Source organism: Lithobates pipiens, unplaced genomic scaffold (assembly GCF_037356315.1).
Source record: "Lithobates pipiens isolate NorthernLeopardFrog02 unplaced genomic scaffold, aLitPip1_a1.2 Scaffold_19, whole genome shotgun sequence".
Lineage (NCBI taxonomy): Eukaryota > Metazoa > Chordata > Amphibia > Anura > Ranidae > Lithobates > Lithobates pipiens.
Window position 1 is genome coordinate 71,505,585 of NW_027507764.1, and position 18,067 is coordinate 71,523,651.

Here is an 18,067-nt window from a genome sequence, read left to right on the forward strand (position 1 = left end):
GCACCTCCAGTGGCCATGGTTTTCTATCATCGGTGAGACTGAGACACTATGCAGATTTTGCATTTGACTACAGATATATAATTGACCGAAAGTATCGGTACTACTCGATAAAAAAAACGGTATGGGTGCAATCCTACAAAAACCTTTAGTGAATAAGGGATAAAAATGTTAGAAGTTAAAACTGCCAAATAACAAAAATAGAGCTCCCCCTATATTTTGGTGAATTGACCCTCATGTAGAATGTCTAACACTTTACAAATACACAGAAAAGTGCACCAATCAAGTTTTCTAAAAAAAAAAAAGTTCATGAATGTTATTGCCACAAAATGGAGGCGATACGGAAAATTGCACTACCCACTGAAGTGCTCTTCTTCTATGACATCTTGGCTTTATCTGACATCCAGATATCTTGGTCTTCGAGTTCATGACGGATGTGTCACTAATACTGTCATCGTGTTCAGCTATAGGAAAGCTCTTGTGTCCATTTTTTAACATTACAGGGATCTGTCATTAATTCTGTCAAGATTGTCAAGTCTTTTGTGCCTTTTTAATGGTCATCGCCCCTTTCACATGGAAAGGGAAAGTAGAATACTTCCCATTTTTGAAGACTTGATGATCAGAAAGAGTCGCCGCCCTTCCCGTGGAATAAGAAAATGGATGACTCTCTTTTTTTGATGAGACTCAGTGATGGGATAGTTGTCTATTTTGCTTTTGGTTGAGTTTTAGGACTGTTGTCTTCTCATCATAGAAGTTGAAGGCAATATTGTCCTGGGCTAGTAGTCATTTTTCTGTCAACACTTCACAAGAACAGAATCTCTAAAAGGATAAATTCACTTTTCTATACACATATACTTATTTTTTTTTAAATATGGTGTCTGCTGCAAAATGCAGTACAATACTTCTCACTGCAATTTATACCCCTTATCTACTGCATCATACCTCCCAACTTTTTGAGATGGGAATGAGGGACACCTATCAGCAAAAGTATGCAGGCATAGGACACACCCCTGGCCACACCCCCTTTTACCACTACTATTCCTTTATATTGGCCTTTGGAATTTACAAATGCAGCAATTTAGAAATCAGATGAAAGGTTTAGCACTGGAAAACATTTTTTGATAGATAAAAAGTGCATTTTATATACAACTATATAGATCAGACCAAAATTAGGGACAAATGAGGTGGAATGAGGAACAGAGGGACGTTGCTCCAAATCAGGGACAGTCCCTCGAAATCAGGGACAGTTGGGAGCTATGCTGCATGGAAGTAGTGGGACCTTAAAGCGGTTCTTCACCCTAAAGGGGAAGTTCTGCTAATCTTATCCCTCCCCCCTCTGGTGCCACAATCGGCACCTTTCAGGGGGGAGGGGGGTGCAGTTACCTGGATAATCCAGGTAACTGCACCCACTTCCGGCCAGACCGCAGCAGACCCCCGCAGACGCTCCGCCCCCATTGTGTTCTGGGAAACACACAGTTCCCAGAGACACAGCGGGGGACCATAAGAGACGCGCAGCGCGACTCGCGCATGCGCAGTAGGGAACCGGGCAGTGAAGCCGTCATGCTTCACTTCCCGATTCCCTGACAGAGGATGGCGGCGGTGGCAGCAGCGAAACGAGCGATCGCTCGTCATCTGCCGCCGACATTGCTGGAACCTGGGACAGGTAAGTGTGATTTTATTAAAAGTCAGCAGCTAAAATATTAGTAGCTGCTGGCTTTAAATATTTTTTTTTTTAGGTGCAGAACCGCTTTAATGAATCTTGAAGTGTGCTTATTGTCCTCAATAGGGTTGATTTACTAAAACTGCAGAGTGCAAAATCTGGTGCACCTCTAGATAGAAACCAATTAGCTTCCTTTATTTTTATTTTTTTTTGGGTAAAGCTTAACCAATTTAGCTCCCGGCCTTTTCTGGCACTTTTTGATTACATATCACAATCAGTATTTTTTGCTAGAAAATTTCTTAGAACCTCCAAACATTATATATTTGTTTAAAGCAGGAACCCTAGAGAATAAATTGGTGGGTGTTGCAACTTTTTCTGTCACACAGTATTTGAAAGGTTTTTCAAACGCAATTAAAAAAAAAAATACACCTTTTGGAATTGTAATGCACAAATATAATACCCAATTGTTTAGTGGAATTTAAAAGATGAAATTACGCAGCGTAAATAGATACCAGACATGTCATGCTTTAAAATTTCACACGCCCGTGCAACAGCAACAAACAACGTACATTTTAATATCCATAGACGGACTTTAAAAGCCTTTACAGGTTACCACTTTAGATTTACAAAGGAGGTCTGGAGCTAGAATTACTGCCCATGATCTGATGTTCGCGGTGTGTGAAACGATCAATGTTTGTACTCATGCGGGACCAACGCATGCATTTGCCTTTGCGCATGAGCATGGAGGGATAGGGACACTTTAAAAAAAATTTTCTTTATTTATTTATTTTTACACTGTTGCTTTAATTTTTTTTCATCACTTTTATTGCTGTCACAAGGAATGTAAACATCGCTTGTGACAGCAATAGGCATTTGACAGGTTCTCTTTATGGAGAGATCTATAAGACCCCAGATCCCTCCTCTGCCCTTAAAAGCATTTTATCACACCAGATCAGTGTGATCAAATGCTTTCCATTTTAAAAAATGGAGCTGTTTACTTCTGGGGTAAACCGGAAGTGATGTGAGCTCATTGCTTGTGGGGTCCTATAGTATAGAGGAGATCAAAGCTGTTCCTGTCTTGGTTCGCCTTTGTGATCAGCCAGCTTCCACCAGCTGGTTGATCGGGTGTCCCTGTGGGATGGAATAGCCCAACAAAGCTGTGGAGGGGGTGGAGAGGGGGGCAGGGGGGATTGGGGCGTCTCCTCTGCCTGCTTGTCAAAGCAATCCAGCTGCTAATTAGCTGCTAGGCTTGATTTTAAATGAGAGCCGACTGTCGGCTCTAAAAAAGCAATACCTGGTTGATGTCTGAAGCTGCAGGCATCCTCCCGGTATAATCACTTGAAGTCTAGCGATGTGCCGGTTGTAGTGGTGTTGAAGAAGCTGAAGTTATAAGCTGATTGGCTCACATGTAGAGCTGCAGCAGATTATGCACTCTCCAGTTTTAGTAAATCAAACCTAATAAGTCCAACCCCTGCCCCCTCCATCAAAGGGCCACCCCTTTGTGCAGGACTGCTTTTTTGTTTTGTTTTTCTCTCTGTACAGGCCAGCCTGTGAGAGGTGCATGCTCTCTAGTTCTTATTCAACCATTCTGACCTAATGATGACAATGTGATATCAATTCAGAGAAGCATAGCGCATGCTGCATTTTCATTCCTGAGTATTTGCTATTTCTTATGCTTGAAAATGATTTTATATGGAATGCATGCGCTATGCTTTTATGAATTGAGACTCATATTGGCACTTTAAGAGGTTTTTAAAACAACTCTACTGCCATGAAAAAAAAAATGAAAGAGGAATTGAACTCCGGATGCTGTGCCCAAGAAATGCCAGGCAGAGGATAAAGTCTACTCGCCTGTGGTCTCCCTGCTGCGGATCTTTTCCCCATTACTGACTAACCCTGACTTGTTTTGCATTGTGTCTATCTAAGTAGAGGCCGGGCTTTGCTTCCTTATGTCAGAGTCTCCAGCAAGGACAACAGTCAGCTGCACCTTAGTGACATTGCCAATACAAACCATATGAGACAAGCGTTCAGAGGCAGCAGTGCCTCAGATCTCACAAAGCAGATATACAATTATGCACAGGAGTGCCTAGGCCAGTGATGGTGAACCTTGCCACCCCAGATGTTTTGGAACTACATTTCCCATGATGCTCCACTACACTGCAAAGTGCAGGAGCATCATGGGAAATGTAGTTCCAAAATATCTGGGGTGTCAAGGTTTGCCATCACTGGCCTAGGCACACTGACATCCTGGGAAGGGCACTGCTTTTTTTCAGGTGGAATTTTAGACAAAATGTAGGTTTTTCAGGGTACAGCTTAGCACAATTATAGCAACTATAGCACATTATTTTTTGAGTTCATGTCTACTTTAAGTCGCCTTGCAAAATAATATAAAAATACTTAAAGTGGTTGTAAACCCTCACATATATAAGTGACTGGCCTCAAGTGATACACAGAGATGAAACAAATCCTCCTACATAAATTGTATCTGTTAATCTGTAGTCTTCTCTTCTCTACATCCTGTTCAAAGTGCTGAATTTATAAAGCTTGTCTGTGTTGCAGAAAAAAGGCAGCAGAGAGCTGAAATTACACATGGCAGAGCTCAGTGAGGAGAGTTCTGACAACTGATTGGAGGGAAGGGACACCCCCCCCCCCCTTTAACACAGCTTACAGGAACAGAGCTGAGCTATCAATCAGCTGGAGGTCCCTCCTTCTGTCACATTTTTTCTCTTTTTGTCAGGAAAACTTGTAAGAAGTACATCCGAATATCGTATGACCAGTCGTATGACCGTTTTCGGTTAATAATCGCAAGTAGAAATTGAATAGCTAAAGTCACGAAAATTCTCGTACGATAGAAAAAAAATCGTAAGTGATGTCATATGTTGTAATGTATTTCTATTGTATTTTCGTACGACAATTATACTGACTAAACGAAAATCGTACGATCTGGAATCGTAGGAGGAAAATTTCCATGCATGTCAGATCGAATAATATCGGATGAACGGTCGTGATCGGCTGTCGAAAGTAGTGTACGCACGATCTGAAAATCGTACGATCCTTCCTCGGACGACTGTTTTCATACAATATTCGGATCGTGTGTACGGGGGCATTATTCATGCAGATAGCAGAGGAATGAAGCAGCTGAAATAAATGACACTCAGTGCTCTTAATTGAGATAAGTACACACTGTAGAGGGATATGCTTTGTTCATATTTCATGTCTGAGGTTTACAACCACTTTATTATCCCTGCTAATGGAGATTCCTATCTGCACTTTAACGGCCAGAGAATCTTCAGCCTGTGTCCCCTGCTGCACTCTGTGGTCCCACCCGTGGACCACTAAAGGTGACTGTAGTGATGTGGCAGCTGGCGGATGGAAACACAGTAGGGGATACAAGCATCTGACACACTGGGAAGTTTCTTGAATTCTGAAGACTCTTTGACCACCATAGTTCTAAAAGTGCAAAAGCAGGAGTCACTGATTGCCAGACTGGCAAGTATTAATGATCCTCTTTTGCAGTATGCTTTTTTCATTTTTATTTTTTTCTGGCGACAGAGTTGCTTTAGTAACTGGATTAAATAGGGATATTTTCTATCTCGTTCTGCTTTAAAGAAAAATGAAATGATTTAATTTATCAAAAGTGTCTTAGAGCAAGGAAAGGTTGTTGCTGTCATTTTCCTGGCATGATTTTTGAAAATGGAGGAAAGCGGCATCTGGCCACTATAAATGACCTAAACATATCTCCTTACACTTTTGAAAAATAAATCGCCTTGTATTTTGCTTGTTTGATGTCACTGTAACATATGATGCCTTCTGCAGTCTGAAAAGATAACAGAAGTACTGGTATAGCCTTCCCAGGCCATAGGGTAAAATCCCCATTACATGACTGTGACTCTCTCAGGGGAGACGTGAGCCGCTGTGCTGCTTGTGTTCACCTTAAACTGACTCTTCTCCCATCCTCTTTTGATGCGGTGGAGCTTCTTGCTGACGCACGGGCACAACAGCACAATCTTGCCGAGGATGACTATTGTCGGGAGGACCAGCGCTATCACAAAGTTTGGTGGAGTGTAAAAGCGGTAGTTCTCCTCTTCGAAGGCTCGTTTCCAGCCATATATTAGAACATGGAAGGTGCTGATTAGCAAAGCCACATAGCCAAGAGTAGACTGCGGGGGAAAAAAAGACAGAAAAGGTTAAAAACAGATTCAAACGTGCAGTTTTCTACCTCTTAACATATTTTATAAACGTTTTCTACATTTTAAATATACAGTGGCAAGAAAAGGTGTGTGAACCCATTGGAATTAATCAATTTTCTGCAGGAATTTGCCATAAAATGTGATCTGAACCTCATCAAGGTCACCACAATAGACAAAGTCAATGTGCTAAAGCTGATAACACACAAACAATTCTATGGTCTCATCCGTTATTTAAACACGCCCATTAAACTTTTACAGTGCTGGAGGAAAAAGCAAGTGAACGCTTGGAGTTAATAACTCGTCAAACCTTCTTTGGCAACAATGACTTCAAGCAAGCGCTTTCAGTAGCTCTGGTTTAGATCTGCACAATGTTCAGGAGGAATTGTTTGGCCATTCCTCTTTAGAAAACTGCTTTAGCTCAGGCACATTTTTAGGATGTCTGGTGTAAACGGCCAAGATCATTCTACAGCATTTCTATGGGTTTAAGGTCGGGGCTCTGACTGGGCCCTCCAACAGGCCAATTTTCCTTTTCTGAAGCAAGATTGTGGAGGGTTTACTTCAATACTTTGGGTCATTGTCCTGTTGCATCACCCAACTTCTACTAAGTTTCAGCCACCCTGACATTATCCTGTAGAATATTTTGGTAAACTTGAGAATTCTTTTTCCCCTTGATGATGGCAAGTGGTTTAGGACCTGAGCCAGTGAAGAAAGCCCAAATCAGAATGTTCCCTTCATCATTCTTCACAGTTAGGATGATGTTTTGATGTTGGTAAGCTATGTCATTTGTTGTGTCAAGCATGCCCAGGAAATTGCAAACCTGGGCACACTCTTCGGGGAATCCAATAGATAGTTTTGGAATTTAAAGTTGAGGTTTTATATAACTGTATTAGTCAAAAATCAGACCAGTGGCATGTTAAACTAGGTTTATTGAGCAATTGCAAACAAGAATACAAAATGGCACAAAAAGGGTTACAATTATTACATAGGTAAAATATCAGTGGAATGGCTGCAGATGGTAACCCAGGTGGCTGAGGACAGTAAATCTGAAACAGACTGTACTCAAGTATAGCTGAAAAAGTCCCTGGTACACCAAACTTGGTGGTGTACAGCAACACCACTGGAAAGACTGTACTGGGCAGTCTCTCTGCAGTGTCCACTAACATGACTGGGGCTTAGGTTAGCGCTGCATGCCCTTATACCCTTCTGTGGCCTGTACACTGACTCTGACACAGGTGGGGTCTATGTCAGAGTCAGCGCTCTAGTCCAGTCTAATTAGCCCAGTAACTATTACTTTATCAGTCATGACTGCTCTATCAGGGACAGTCAACTGAGCACAGAAAGAAGGGAGGAGCTGCAATTTATATCCCTTTGGGTATGTCCAAAGATTACCTGATCTCAATTGAACCCTCTCAGGGTTACTGGATCTAGGTGTCATTGCCCAAGTTCCAGTGGCAGCACATTTCTAGGGCTTTTACCCTAATCTGTCTTCCATTCTCAAGTCCATTCTGGATCTCAAAGCTCTGAATGTCTTTAAAAACTCCTCATGGAGTCTACCAGATCTGTCATTGCCTCCCTTCACCAGGGAGATGTTCTGGCTTCTGTGGACATCAAAGATGCTTATCAAAATGCCCTCATATTTCCAGTGTATCAGAAATTCATGTGCTTTTCTTTGGGGTTCATGCACTACCAGTTCTTGGCCCTGACCTTTGTCATTTTGTCTGTATCCTTGTTATTCACCAAGGTGTTGGCCCCAGTACTTGGGCTGCTGCACTCTTGTGGCATCACCATTGTGGGATACTTAGATGACCTGCTATTGAGGGAACATTCTTTGCAGCTCCGTCGGACAATGTAATGTTGACCATCCAGATGTTACAGCAATTCGGATGGATCCTGAACCTCCTTAAGCTATTGCTAGAACTAACTGAACACAGAGCTCAGGCCAGAGGGTTCCTTCCACAGTAGAAACTTCAAACAATCGGTCTCACATTCATACTCTCTAATTCAGTAACTATTCGACTTTCTGCTTTTGACAATAGACTCTTGAGGCAATTCCATTTGCCCAATTACATTCCAGAATCTTACAGCACAATATTCTGATGTCATAAGACAACTTGATCTGGTCCCTGGACAGAATGATTTGTCTATCATTAGAGACCAGGTTGTTCCCGACCTGTGGCTCAAGAATCCAGCCATGGAGTTGAGGAAGTCTTTTCTTCCCATCTTTTGGAGAATTCTCACAATGTATGCCAGCCTCTCAGGCTGGGAAGGAGTCCTGGGCACCCTGTCTCAATCATCAGGGAGGAAACAAAAGTTTAGCTATGGCAAGAGAGGTAGATTGGATCCTGTTCTGTGAAAAACTTCATGGTCCAGCATTGTAAGCTGTGTAGAATTAAGATATAGACAACAGGATAGGAAGATCTCTTCAGCCAGCAGTCCTGGACTTGGGAGAGTGGTCTCCGCACCTGCAAGATTTCCAGGACCTGTGAAGGACACTGAATGTGGACTTCCTGGTCTTAAAGTTTCAACAACAAACTCAACAGGTTTGTCTCTAGGTACAGGGATCCTCTAACTGAAGCAGCAGATGCTCTTGTGGTTCCATGGAATTAGTACACCCTAATCTATGCCATTCCTCCCCTGAAACTTCTTCCTCCCCTCCTTTACAGAAGTGAGGTGAAGGGCATTCCAGGGATTCTCATTGCTCCAAACTGGCCTAGGTGAATGTGGCATACCAACCTGGTAAATCAACTGGCAGACTCTCTGTGGGCGGGCATTGCTGGCTTTTTGGAATCTTTTGTCCCAAGGAATTATTTGCCATCCTGCTTTACAATTGCTGGCTAATGGAATGGCTGCTGAAGCGCAAGTTCTTAGGAGAGGGGTATCTTTGAGTCTGTGATTCCTACAATGCTAAGGGTTGGGAAGTCTATTTCATCCCAATGCTAAGGGTTGGGAAGGTTTATTAATGGACAAGGAAAGCATACTTCACTTTATGTGAGTTTTGTGGCTTCATCCCAGGATTTTTTCCTTGGGGGAATCTTTTCCTGTCTGCAAAGGAAAGGAGTCTGAACTAGCATTTGGTTTTCAGAACTATCAAGGGTAGGTTTCTGCTATTTCCCCTGTGACTGCAGAACCTAAATCTGGTACTCTCTGGCAAAGTGGTGTTGATGCCCAAGACTTCCTTTTGCCCAAGGAACTTTGTGTCTTTTAACTGAACCAAGGTAGTGCGCTTCTATACCTCTGTCTAGCTCTAGATCAGTAAAAGGAAAATTTCCCATTGTCTTGATGTGGTTCAGGCTGTGAGAGTCTCTCTTAGCCACTGCTTCTTTCAAAAAGACGGATTCCCTTTTTGCCACCCCAGGTGGACCTTGTGAGGGTGCATCAGGTTCTCGTTTCACCATCTTTAGGTGGCTCAGACAGATTATCATGCAAACTTATGGTCTCAAGGATAGTATTCTACCCTTTCTTGTCAAGATGCACTCTCTGTAGATGCTTTTTGAGCTTTTCAGAATCAACCGTTTACTATATTTGCAAGGTTGCTCATGGTCTTTTTTTCACTCATTCTCTAAGTTCTTCCTAGCAGTGCTAATTTAGTTGACCAAAACATATTCGTCAGCGACATATTTCCAGTGACAAAAATGAAACGAAAAGTACCCCACATTTTCGTCAATTGACGAAACTCAATTCCATTTATGTCAACAAACTAAAATTAAACAAAAATGTGAGGGATGTTTACCCACGTGAACTTCTGGTTTCCTTGGAACTCCGTCTTTAGAGCCTGTGAGTTTTTCTGCTCCCAGCAAGCAAGGTAGCGAGTAGCGGCCGTAGTGTGCTTAGCACTGTGCAGTCAGTATTATAGGCCCAATTCACGGCCATCCAGAGCACTGTGCATTACAGGCCTCCTCAGACCACCCACAGCACTGAGTGTGTAGCCTACACCTCCCTCTGACCACCATCCAGAGCACTATGTGCATTACAGGCCTCCTCTGACCACGGGCATTCAGAGCACTGTGCATTTCAGGCCTCCCCTCAAGCCACCATCCAGAGCACTGTGCAGCATTACAGGTAGGGTTGCCACCTTTTCTTCAAGTCAAACCCGAACACTTTATCGGCGCACAGCAATTTTTTTTTATAGTATAAACTATAGATATATCTTGCTATTAAATAACATTTCTAATCATATGACATTAATAACAATAGTTCCCCTTTACATCAGAGTCCACAGAGTTCCCCTTTTACATCTGAACTTGCAGAGTTCCCTTTCACTGTAAGGGGGACTCTGCAGACTCTGATGTGAGGGATAACTCTGGGGACTCTAACATAAGGGATGCTCTGGGAACCCTGAGTTAAGGGGGAACACTAAGAACTCTGATGTACGGAGAGGACTTTGATGTAAGAAGGAACAGTGTGCCCTTTGGTAGAAAGGGGAACTCTGATCTAAAGGGTGCTCTGAGAACCCTGATTTATCTAAGTGTACTCTCTCAGAGGCAGGAGAGAGAAGGGAGGAGACTTCAGTCACAGACAGGGATGGATGGTGAGCTCACTCACACCTTGGCAGTCAGCACCTCTCACCCAGATGTATCTGAGGCTGCTGGACTTCTAATTAAGAGAGTAAGAGATACAGATCAAGCCCTCTCTCCTTTCCTGTCTGTGTGTTTGGGGGGGGGGGGGAGTGCTGTCTTTAGGCAGTGTGAAAGAGGGTGTAACAGACACTCTCAGCTTAGATAACTGCAGCCAGTAACCCTGCTGGGAAGCCATGGTCCAGTCTGAATAATGTGTCCGGGTTTCAGGCAGTCTGAAACCTGGACGCATGGTTCCAAACCCGAACTGTCCGGGTGAATCCTGGACAGGTGGCAGCCCTAATTACAGGCCTCTCAGACCACTGTCCAGTGCACTGTGCAGCATTACAAGCCTCCTTAGACCACTGTCCAAAGCACTGTGTAGTATTACAGGCCTCCTCAGACCACTGTTCCGAGCACTTGCAGTCTTACAGACCTCCTCAGACCATGGTCTTGAGCACTGTGCAGCATTATAAGCCTCCTCAAACCACCATCCTGAGCACTGTGCAGTATTACAGGCCTCCTCAGATTGTCCAAAGCACTGTGTGCATTGCAGGCCTCCTCAGACCATCCAGAGTGGCTAAATCTATATTTTAGTAGACTAAAATGTACTGCAGATTTTAGTCAACTAAATACGACTAAAGCTAAAACAATTGCAGATGATTAAAATGGGACTTAAACTAAAATGCCATTTAGTCAAAAGACTAAAACTAAATTGAAATTTGATGCCAAAATTAACACTGCTTCATGGAGGACATTTTGGTCTCATCTGATCCCAGATTAGAGGGTATGGTCCTTCTGGTAGTCCTTTGAGCTGCAGGAAGTCCCTAGTTCTCTTTTATTTAGAGACAGAATATCAACCAAAAATACAGAAAAAACACAATTCAAATGTTATAAATTGAGTTGCAGTTCAATGAGTAAAATAAGTATTTGATCCCCTGCCAACCATTCTGCTCCCACAGACTGGCTACAGTATGTGCTCATGTGGTACACAGATTGGTCCTGTCAATTTAAGAAGGTGCTCCTAACGACAACTCATTATGTGTATAAAAGACACCTGTCCACAGAATCTTTCTTCCATTCAAACCTCACCATCATGGGCAAGACCAAATAGCTGTCAAAGAACGTCAGGGACAAGATTGTAGACCTACACAAGGCTGGAATGGGGCTACAAGACCATCAGCAAGAAGCTTGGTGAGGAGACAAGTGTTGGAGCAATTATTCGCAAATGGAAGAAATAAAAAATAACCATCAATTGCCCTCGGTCTAGAGCTTCAAGCAAGATTTTGCCTCATGGAGTAAGGATTATCACAAAAATGTGAGGGATCAGCCGAGAACTACACGTGAGGCGCTTGTGAATGATCTCAAAGCAGTTGGGACCACAGTCACCAAACAAACCATTGGTAGCACAATACACCGCCATGGATTGAATCCTGAAACGCCTGTAAGGTCCTCCTCCTCCAGAAGGCACATGTACAGGGCCATCTGAAGTTTGCCAATAAACATCTAAATGATTCAGAGAAGGACTGGGAGAAAGTGCTGTGGTTAGATGAGACCAAAATTGAGCTCTTTGGCATTAACTCAACTTGTCATGTTTGGAGGAAGAAAAATTATGACTATGATGCTAAGAACACCATCCCTACAGTCAAGCAAGGTGGTGGAAACATTATGCTTTGGGACTATTTCTCTGCTAAAGGTACAGGCTGACTTTGCCGCATTGAGGGGCCAATGGACAGGGCCATGAATTGTAAAATCTTAGATGAGAACCTTCATCCCTCAGCCAGAACACTGAAGATAGGTGGTGGATTGGTCTTCAAGCATGACAATGACCCAAAACATACCGCCAAGGCAACAAAGGAGTGGCTCAAGAAGAAGCTCATTAAGGTCATGGAGTGGCCTAGCCAGTCTCCAGACCTTAATCATATAGAGCATTTTTGACGGTACCTGAAACTTTGAGTTGCCATGTGACAGCCAAGAAACCTTAAAGGGGTTGTAAACCCTCAAGGTTTTTCAGCTTAATGCATTCTATGCATTAGGCTGAAAAACCTTTTGTGATGCAGCAGCCCCCCAAAGCCCCCCTTTTACTTCCCTGAACCCAGCCTTTCCAGCGACGGGGAGGAGCACACCAGCTCCAGCTGGTGTCTCCGGTCCTGATTGGATAGATTGATAGCAGCGCAGCCATTGGCGTCTGCTGCTGTCAATCAAATCCAATGACGTGGGAGCCGGGGGCGGGGCAATGGACACAGGAGCAGGACACGGGACAATGCCCGCATGAGTGCACCGAGGGAGAGCGGCTCTCCAACAGGGCACTTAAGAAGAGGAGGAGTCAGTAGCACCGCTGAGGGACCCCAGAAGAGGAGGATCAGGGCCACTCTGTGCAAAACCAACTGCACAGAGGAGGTAATTATGACATGTTTGTTTTTTTTTGTTTTTTAAACAAACCTTTACATATCCTTTAAGGATTTACAAAAGATCTGTAAAGAAGAGTAGACCAAAACCCTCCTGAGATGGGTGCAAACCTGATCACCAACTTCAAGAAACATCTTACCTCTGTGCTTGCCAACAAGGGTTTCTCCACCAACTACTAAGTCATGTTTTGCTTGGGGATCAAATAGTTATTTTACTCACTGAACTGCAATTCAGTTTATAACATTTGTATCATGTGTGTTTTTTTTATTTTTGGTTGATATTCTCTATCCCTTAAAATACACCTATGATAAAAACTTTAGACCCTTCATTTCTTTGTAATTCACTAAACTCACTAAATCTGCAGGCGATCAAAAAATTATTTTCCTCGCTGTAGCTGCAATTCAAGACCAAAAACTATTTAACTTTGCCTTCAACTGGGCCCCTTGTATCCTTCACACAGAAACGTTTCTTTGTCCCTGTTCAGCCCTTGGGTAGCTAATGTGTAAGAAATGTGTAAAATTTCACCTCTTCATTCCTCATAATCATTAGAGGATTAATCTTTATAAGCTTAATAGAGGATCTAAAAGATACGAGAAGGAAATAAGAAGGTGATAGAGAAAAGCGGCTTTATTCTCTGGAGAAATTAAAGTGATCTCAGCTGTTAGATGAAAGGCAGAGTACAAGTGACGGCTGGGCCTTCTGACATTACAAGCACATGGACAACTGCAACCAAATCAGTTAGGCTGCTTTCACACTGGGGCGGTATTCAGGCGTTACAGCGCTAAAAATAGCGCCTGTGTAGCGCCTGAAAAAAACCGGCCCCTTTCCCTCCAGTGTGAAAGCCGGAGGGCTTTCACACTGGAGCGATGCGCTGGCAGGACGGTGAAAAAAGTCCTGCTAGCCGCATCCTTGGAGCGGTGAAGGAGCGGTGTATTCACCGCTCCAATACCGCTCCTACCCATTGAAATCAATGGGACACCGCGGCAATACCGCCGGCAAAGCGCCGCTACAGCGCCGCTTTGCGGGCGGGTTTAACCTTTTTCGGGGTTAAAACCACCCCGCTAGCGCCCGCAGACCGCCGCTAAAACGACGGTAAAGCGCCGCTAAAAATAGCGGCGCTTTACCGCCGACGCTGCTCCCGCCCCAGTGTGAAAGCAGCCTTATTGGATCAGGAATCAGTGCTGATCCCGGTGCTGGATGGTCTGATAGTCTCAGGGATGACAAAGCATAAGTAAGCATGAATTAAAGGGGTGGGCCAGCGAAAAAAATAATAATGTAAAAGTCAGCAGCTGCAAACACTGTAGCTGCTGACTTTTAATAAGCACTTACCTTTCTAGGGTTCCCGCGATGTCGACCACCCGAGGCCGACCCGTCCCTCGACTCTCGGATCCCGGTGCCGCCATTCAAAGTAAGGGAAACAAGCAGTAGAGCCTTGCGTTTCCTACTGCGCATAGTTTCCACAACACACCGTGCCCCATTCCCCAGAAGACAACGCGAGGAGGAGAAGACAGAAGATCACCAAGCAATAGGAAGAGGCAGATTAGGATGATCTGCCTAGCAACAACCATTTCTGGTAAATGAAAAAAAAAAAATTTTTTTTTACATTTATTTTTTGCAGCCTTTTTATGCATTTTTTTTTTGGGGTGGACCCCCCCTTTAAGGCTCCATGCACACTGAAGCTCATAAACGGCAGTTTTTGGGAGTTTGGGCATTTTTTTTACAGCCAATAAACTCCCCTCTATGTTATCCTCTGTGTCCATGCACAAATGGACGTTTTTGGATGTTTACCAGCAGTGGAGTTTATGGGCTGTTTTCTGAATGCCATAAAATCACGTTCAAGATTCATTTTTCAGACCACAAAAAAAGCCAAACGCTCATAAACGCTGATAAATGTCGATAAACGCTCAAAAACGTGTCTCACCAGCATTTTTTTAACATTTTTGATCCATTGAAAAAATAAATAAATAAATAAAAAAACACGCTAAAAACGCTCATGTGGAAAAAAGCTAAAAAAACGGTAATAAGCGCTATTGCAAAAATGTTAAAAATGTTGAAAGACTCACTGCAAAGCTACTGGCGTTTTTATAATGTTATTTTAACATCCAGTGTGCATGGAGCCTTAAAGAGTAACTAAAGACTCTTTCCTGACAGGCTCCATGGCAGCATACGTGTGGGTTAGCCCCGCCTCCATAATTACCCAATAGGACCTCTACTCCCATAAATCTTTGCTCCAGGCTGCTATCCGTGTTCCTTTTTTGTCCTCCTCCATAGGACAGGTGTTTCCTATCTGAAGAGATCTTCACTACGATCAAGTTGGCCGACTATCAAGCTTTTGTTCCTCCGATAGGCCCTGTCTGTTAAGCATGGGTATGGAGTGTATGGCAGAGTAGCGCTGAAGACTTTGTTTATCCGAAGATAAGTGCGCACGGCTTATTACCTGCTATGTAAGGTGGCCATTATCTGCCCAGTGGATCGGTGGTGTGTGCTTGAACCTGTTCGGCCAGACGATCGTTGGTGGAGTGGTGAGCTGTAAAAATTCCGTTTTTCATGGCAGCAGTGTTTATGTGTTTTCTTTTCTACCTGTGTCTTTTCATATGCCAGCTGGTTCTTGTGTATAGGCGCTGACGCTTCCGCGTTCCAGCAGCCTTTCTCCCCCTGTTTCCGGGTCCAGCGCTGCGTTCTGCGCATGCGCGGACCCAAATCCAAAGCGAGGCTTGGTTCCCGCGCATGCGCGCGGGCATCTCGCGTCTGACGCCGCTGATGACGTCATGGGCGCCATATTTAAAACACAGTGAGAGATGTCAGAATTTGGGAATGATTGCAGGAGATTCAGCGACTTCCCGGGGCTATTCTCTGGTTGGTGTAAGGTAGGGTTATGATCTGCTCTGATGTATTGTTGCTCCTGTGTTTTGTATGGCTGCTTATGAGGGTCTATTGTTGTTACAGTCAGCGTTCTTAGTCATGGATGCCTCACTGCCTACTAGTGACCTGCCCGCTTGTAACAGGTATGTGCATGGCTGGATTGCTGTGTATTTGTGGAGTATTCCTTAGCATTTGATACCAGCCTGGTCTGTATCTCTCTCTTTTCTTGTGTATTTCCTTATAGCCCTTCTAGGTCTGAACCGCATTACAGTGCGCATAGTCGCAGTGGATCGTCAAAATCGCACCACCGTAAATCATCGTCAAAGTCTGGTTACCGCAGGTCTTCCAGATCTGAACAACGCAGTGGTCACTCGCATTCAAGCAGAGGACCAGATAATTCATGTTGGGGCTGTAAGATGCCCATTTCATCAGACAAATCGCTCTGTGATCATTGCTTCTCTAAAGTCGCAGATGAAAGAGATGGTGCGGATCAACGCTTGGAAGCTATGGTGAGAAGAGTGGTAAAAGAATCCCTGCAGCAGAGGGAAGCTCATCACGCTATGGAATTCCCCTCAGACCCATTATGTCCTTCAGGAGGTGAAGGGCTCTTACAAGAGACTGGGGAATCTTCTCAACCAAGCCACCACTCTGTGCTCTTGTCTGACAGCGAATCGGATCCAGAGGATCCAGGAGTAGGATTTGATTATGCTTTAGTACCTGCTCTTGTCAAGGCAGTGAAAGAAGCTTTAAAATGGGAAGAACCCACTACTTCTCCCCAAACAAAGAAAGTTTTTCAAACAACTCAAAAAGGAACGGCAACATTTTCCTTTCCTATCTGAATTGGGAGAAATCATTACTGAAGAGTGGAGCAAGATTGATAGGAAGAGCTCCATGCAATCAAAGGTGTCTAAATTGTACCCCTTTAAGGAGGATGATGTGAAGTACCTTGAATCAGCTCCTCTGGTAGACGCAGCACTTATGCGTTTAGTCAAATACGTGACTCTCCCTTTGGAAGACACAGTATCTTTCAAAGATCCGTTAGAGAGGAGAATTGACTCAGATCTGAAAAGAATTTATCTAACTTCAGGGATGGCTTGTAAACCAACTTTGGCTTTAGCCGCAGTCTCAAAGGCTATTGAAACATGGGCCGACAATGTTGAAGAGTTCTTGAGAGGTATCTCAGTGAATACGGCTAAAGACTCTCCCATTCAGGAGATCAGAATGGCATCAGCCTTTTTGGGGGAGGCATCTATTGACATTACCCGCCTTCTGTCTCGGGCTATGTTGGCAGCAGTCTCGGCACGCCGTGCTTTGTGGCTCCGTCCCTGGTTGGCGGATCCAACATCTAAGCAGGCATGGTGTCGTATACCATTTGAGGGAACCTCCTTGTTTGGTAATAAACTAGATAGCGCCATATCCCGGGCCACAGGTGGGAGGTCTGGGTTCCTCCCTCAAGACAGACGCCTTCAAAACCAAAAACGTATTTTTCCAAGAAGGCAGACCTCGGATCGTGCTAGAGAAGCGCGCAGTTATAGACCCGGCAGGGAGTTCTCTAGATCTTGGAGGTCCAGACAATCCTCCCTTAAGAAAACCTCAAAGGGGGCTTCCGCAGGTAATCAAGATTCTACCAAATCTTTTGAATTTGGGCGGCCTCAATTCAAGATTATTGGACCGTCATGACGGTTTCCTCGGGTCACAAGTGGACTTTCATCAACACTCCGAGATTAAGGTTCATTCCCACAACAATTCCAGGCTCAGAGGAAAAAGAAACAGGTCCTATTGACCTACGTAAGTTGTTTGCTGGATCAAGGCGCAGCCGTGCCCGTGCCAGAAGACGAACGTGGCGAAGGCATGTATTCCCCTCTGTTTATGGTTCAGAAAAGAAATGGCGCATGGAGGCCGGTGATAGATTTGACCTTCCTCAATTTCCTCATTCGCAAGGAAAAGTTCAAATGGAGTCTCTTCTTACAATCCAACAGTCGGTGCAGCTAGGGGATTGGTTAATCTCAATCGACTTGAAGGACGCATACTTTCACGTGCCAGTAGCAAGGGATTTCCAGCAATTTCTCCATTTCGCAGTTGGCAATCAACACCTCCAGTTTACCTGTCTCCCATTCGGGTTGACAACATCTCCTCGGGTCTTCTCCAAGGTACTCCTAGCGATAGTAGCTCTTTTACGAGTCAAAGGAGTTCGTCTCCATCATTATCTGGACGATTTGCTCTTATTATCTCAGGACAGAGATCAAATTCTGGTTCACAAGAATTTAGTCATCTCCACTCTACAGACGTTTGGTTGGCTCCTGAACCTAGAGAAGAGCCATCTGGTTCCAACTCAAGTGATCGTGTTTCTAGGGGCTCAGTTTGACACATTAAAAGGCACTATCTCTCTGCCAGAG

General features: G+C 44.1%; 1 protein-coding gene across 1 annotated transcript in view; it reads right to left on the reverse strand.

Annotated features, from left to right (window-relative positions):
- Positions 1-3,840: 3,840 nt before the first annotated feature.
- Positions 3,841-18,067, reverse strand: part of STEAP2 (STEAP2 metalloreductase) — a 61,662-nt gene continuing 47,435 nt past the window's right edge. Inside the window, exon 5 of the mRNA XM_077490885.1 lies at positions 3,841-5,817. Coding sequence (XP_077347011.1) covers positions 5,533-5,817 — 285 coding nt within the window. The 3' untranslated portion in view covers positions 3,841-5,532. The remainder of the gene's footprint in view (positions 5,818-18,067) is intronic.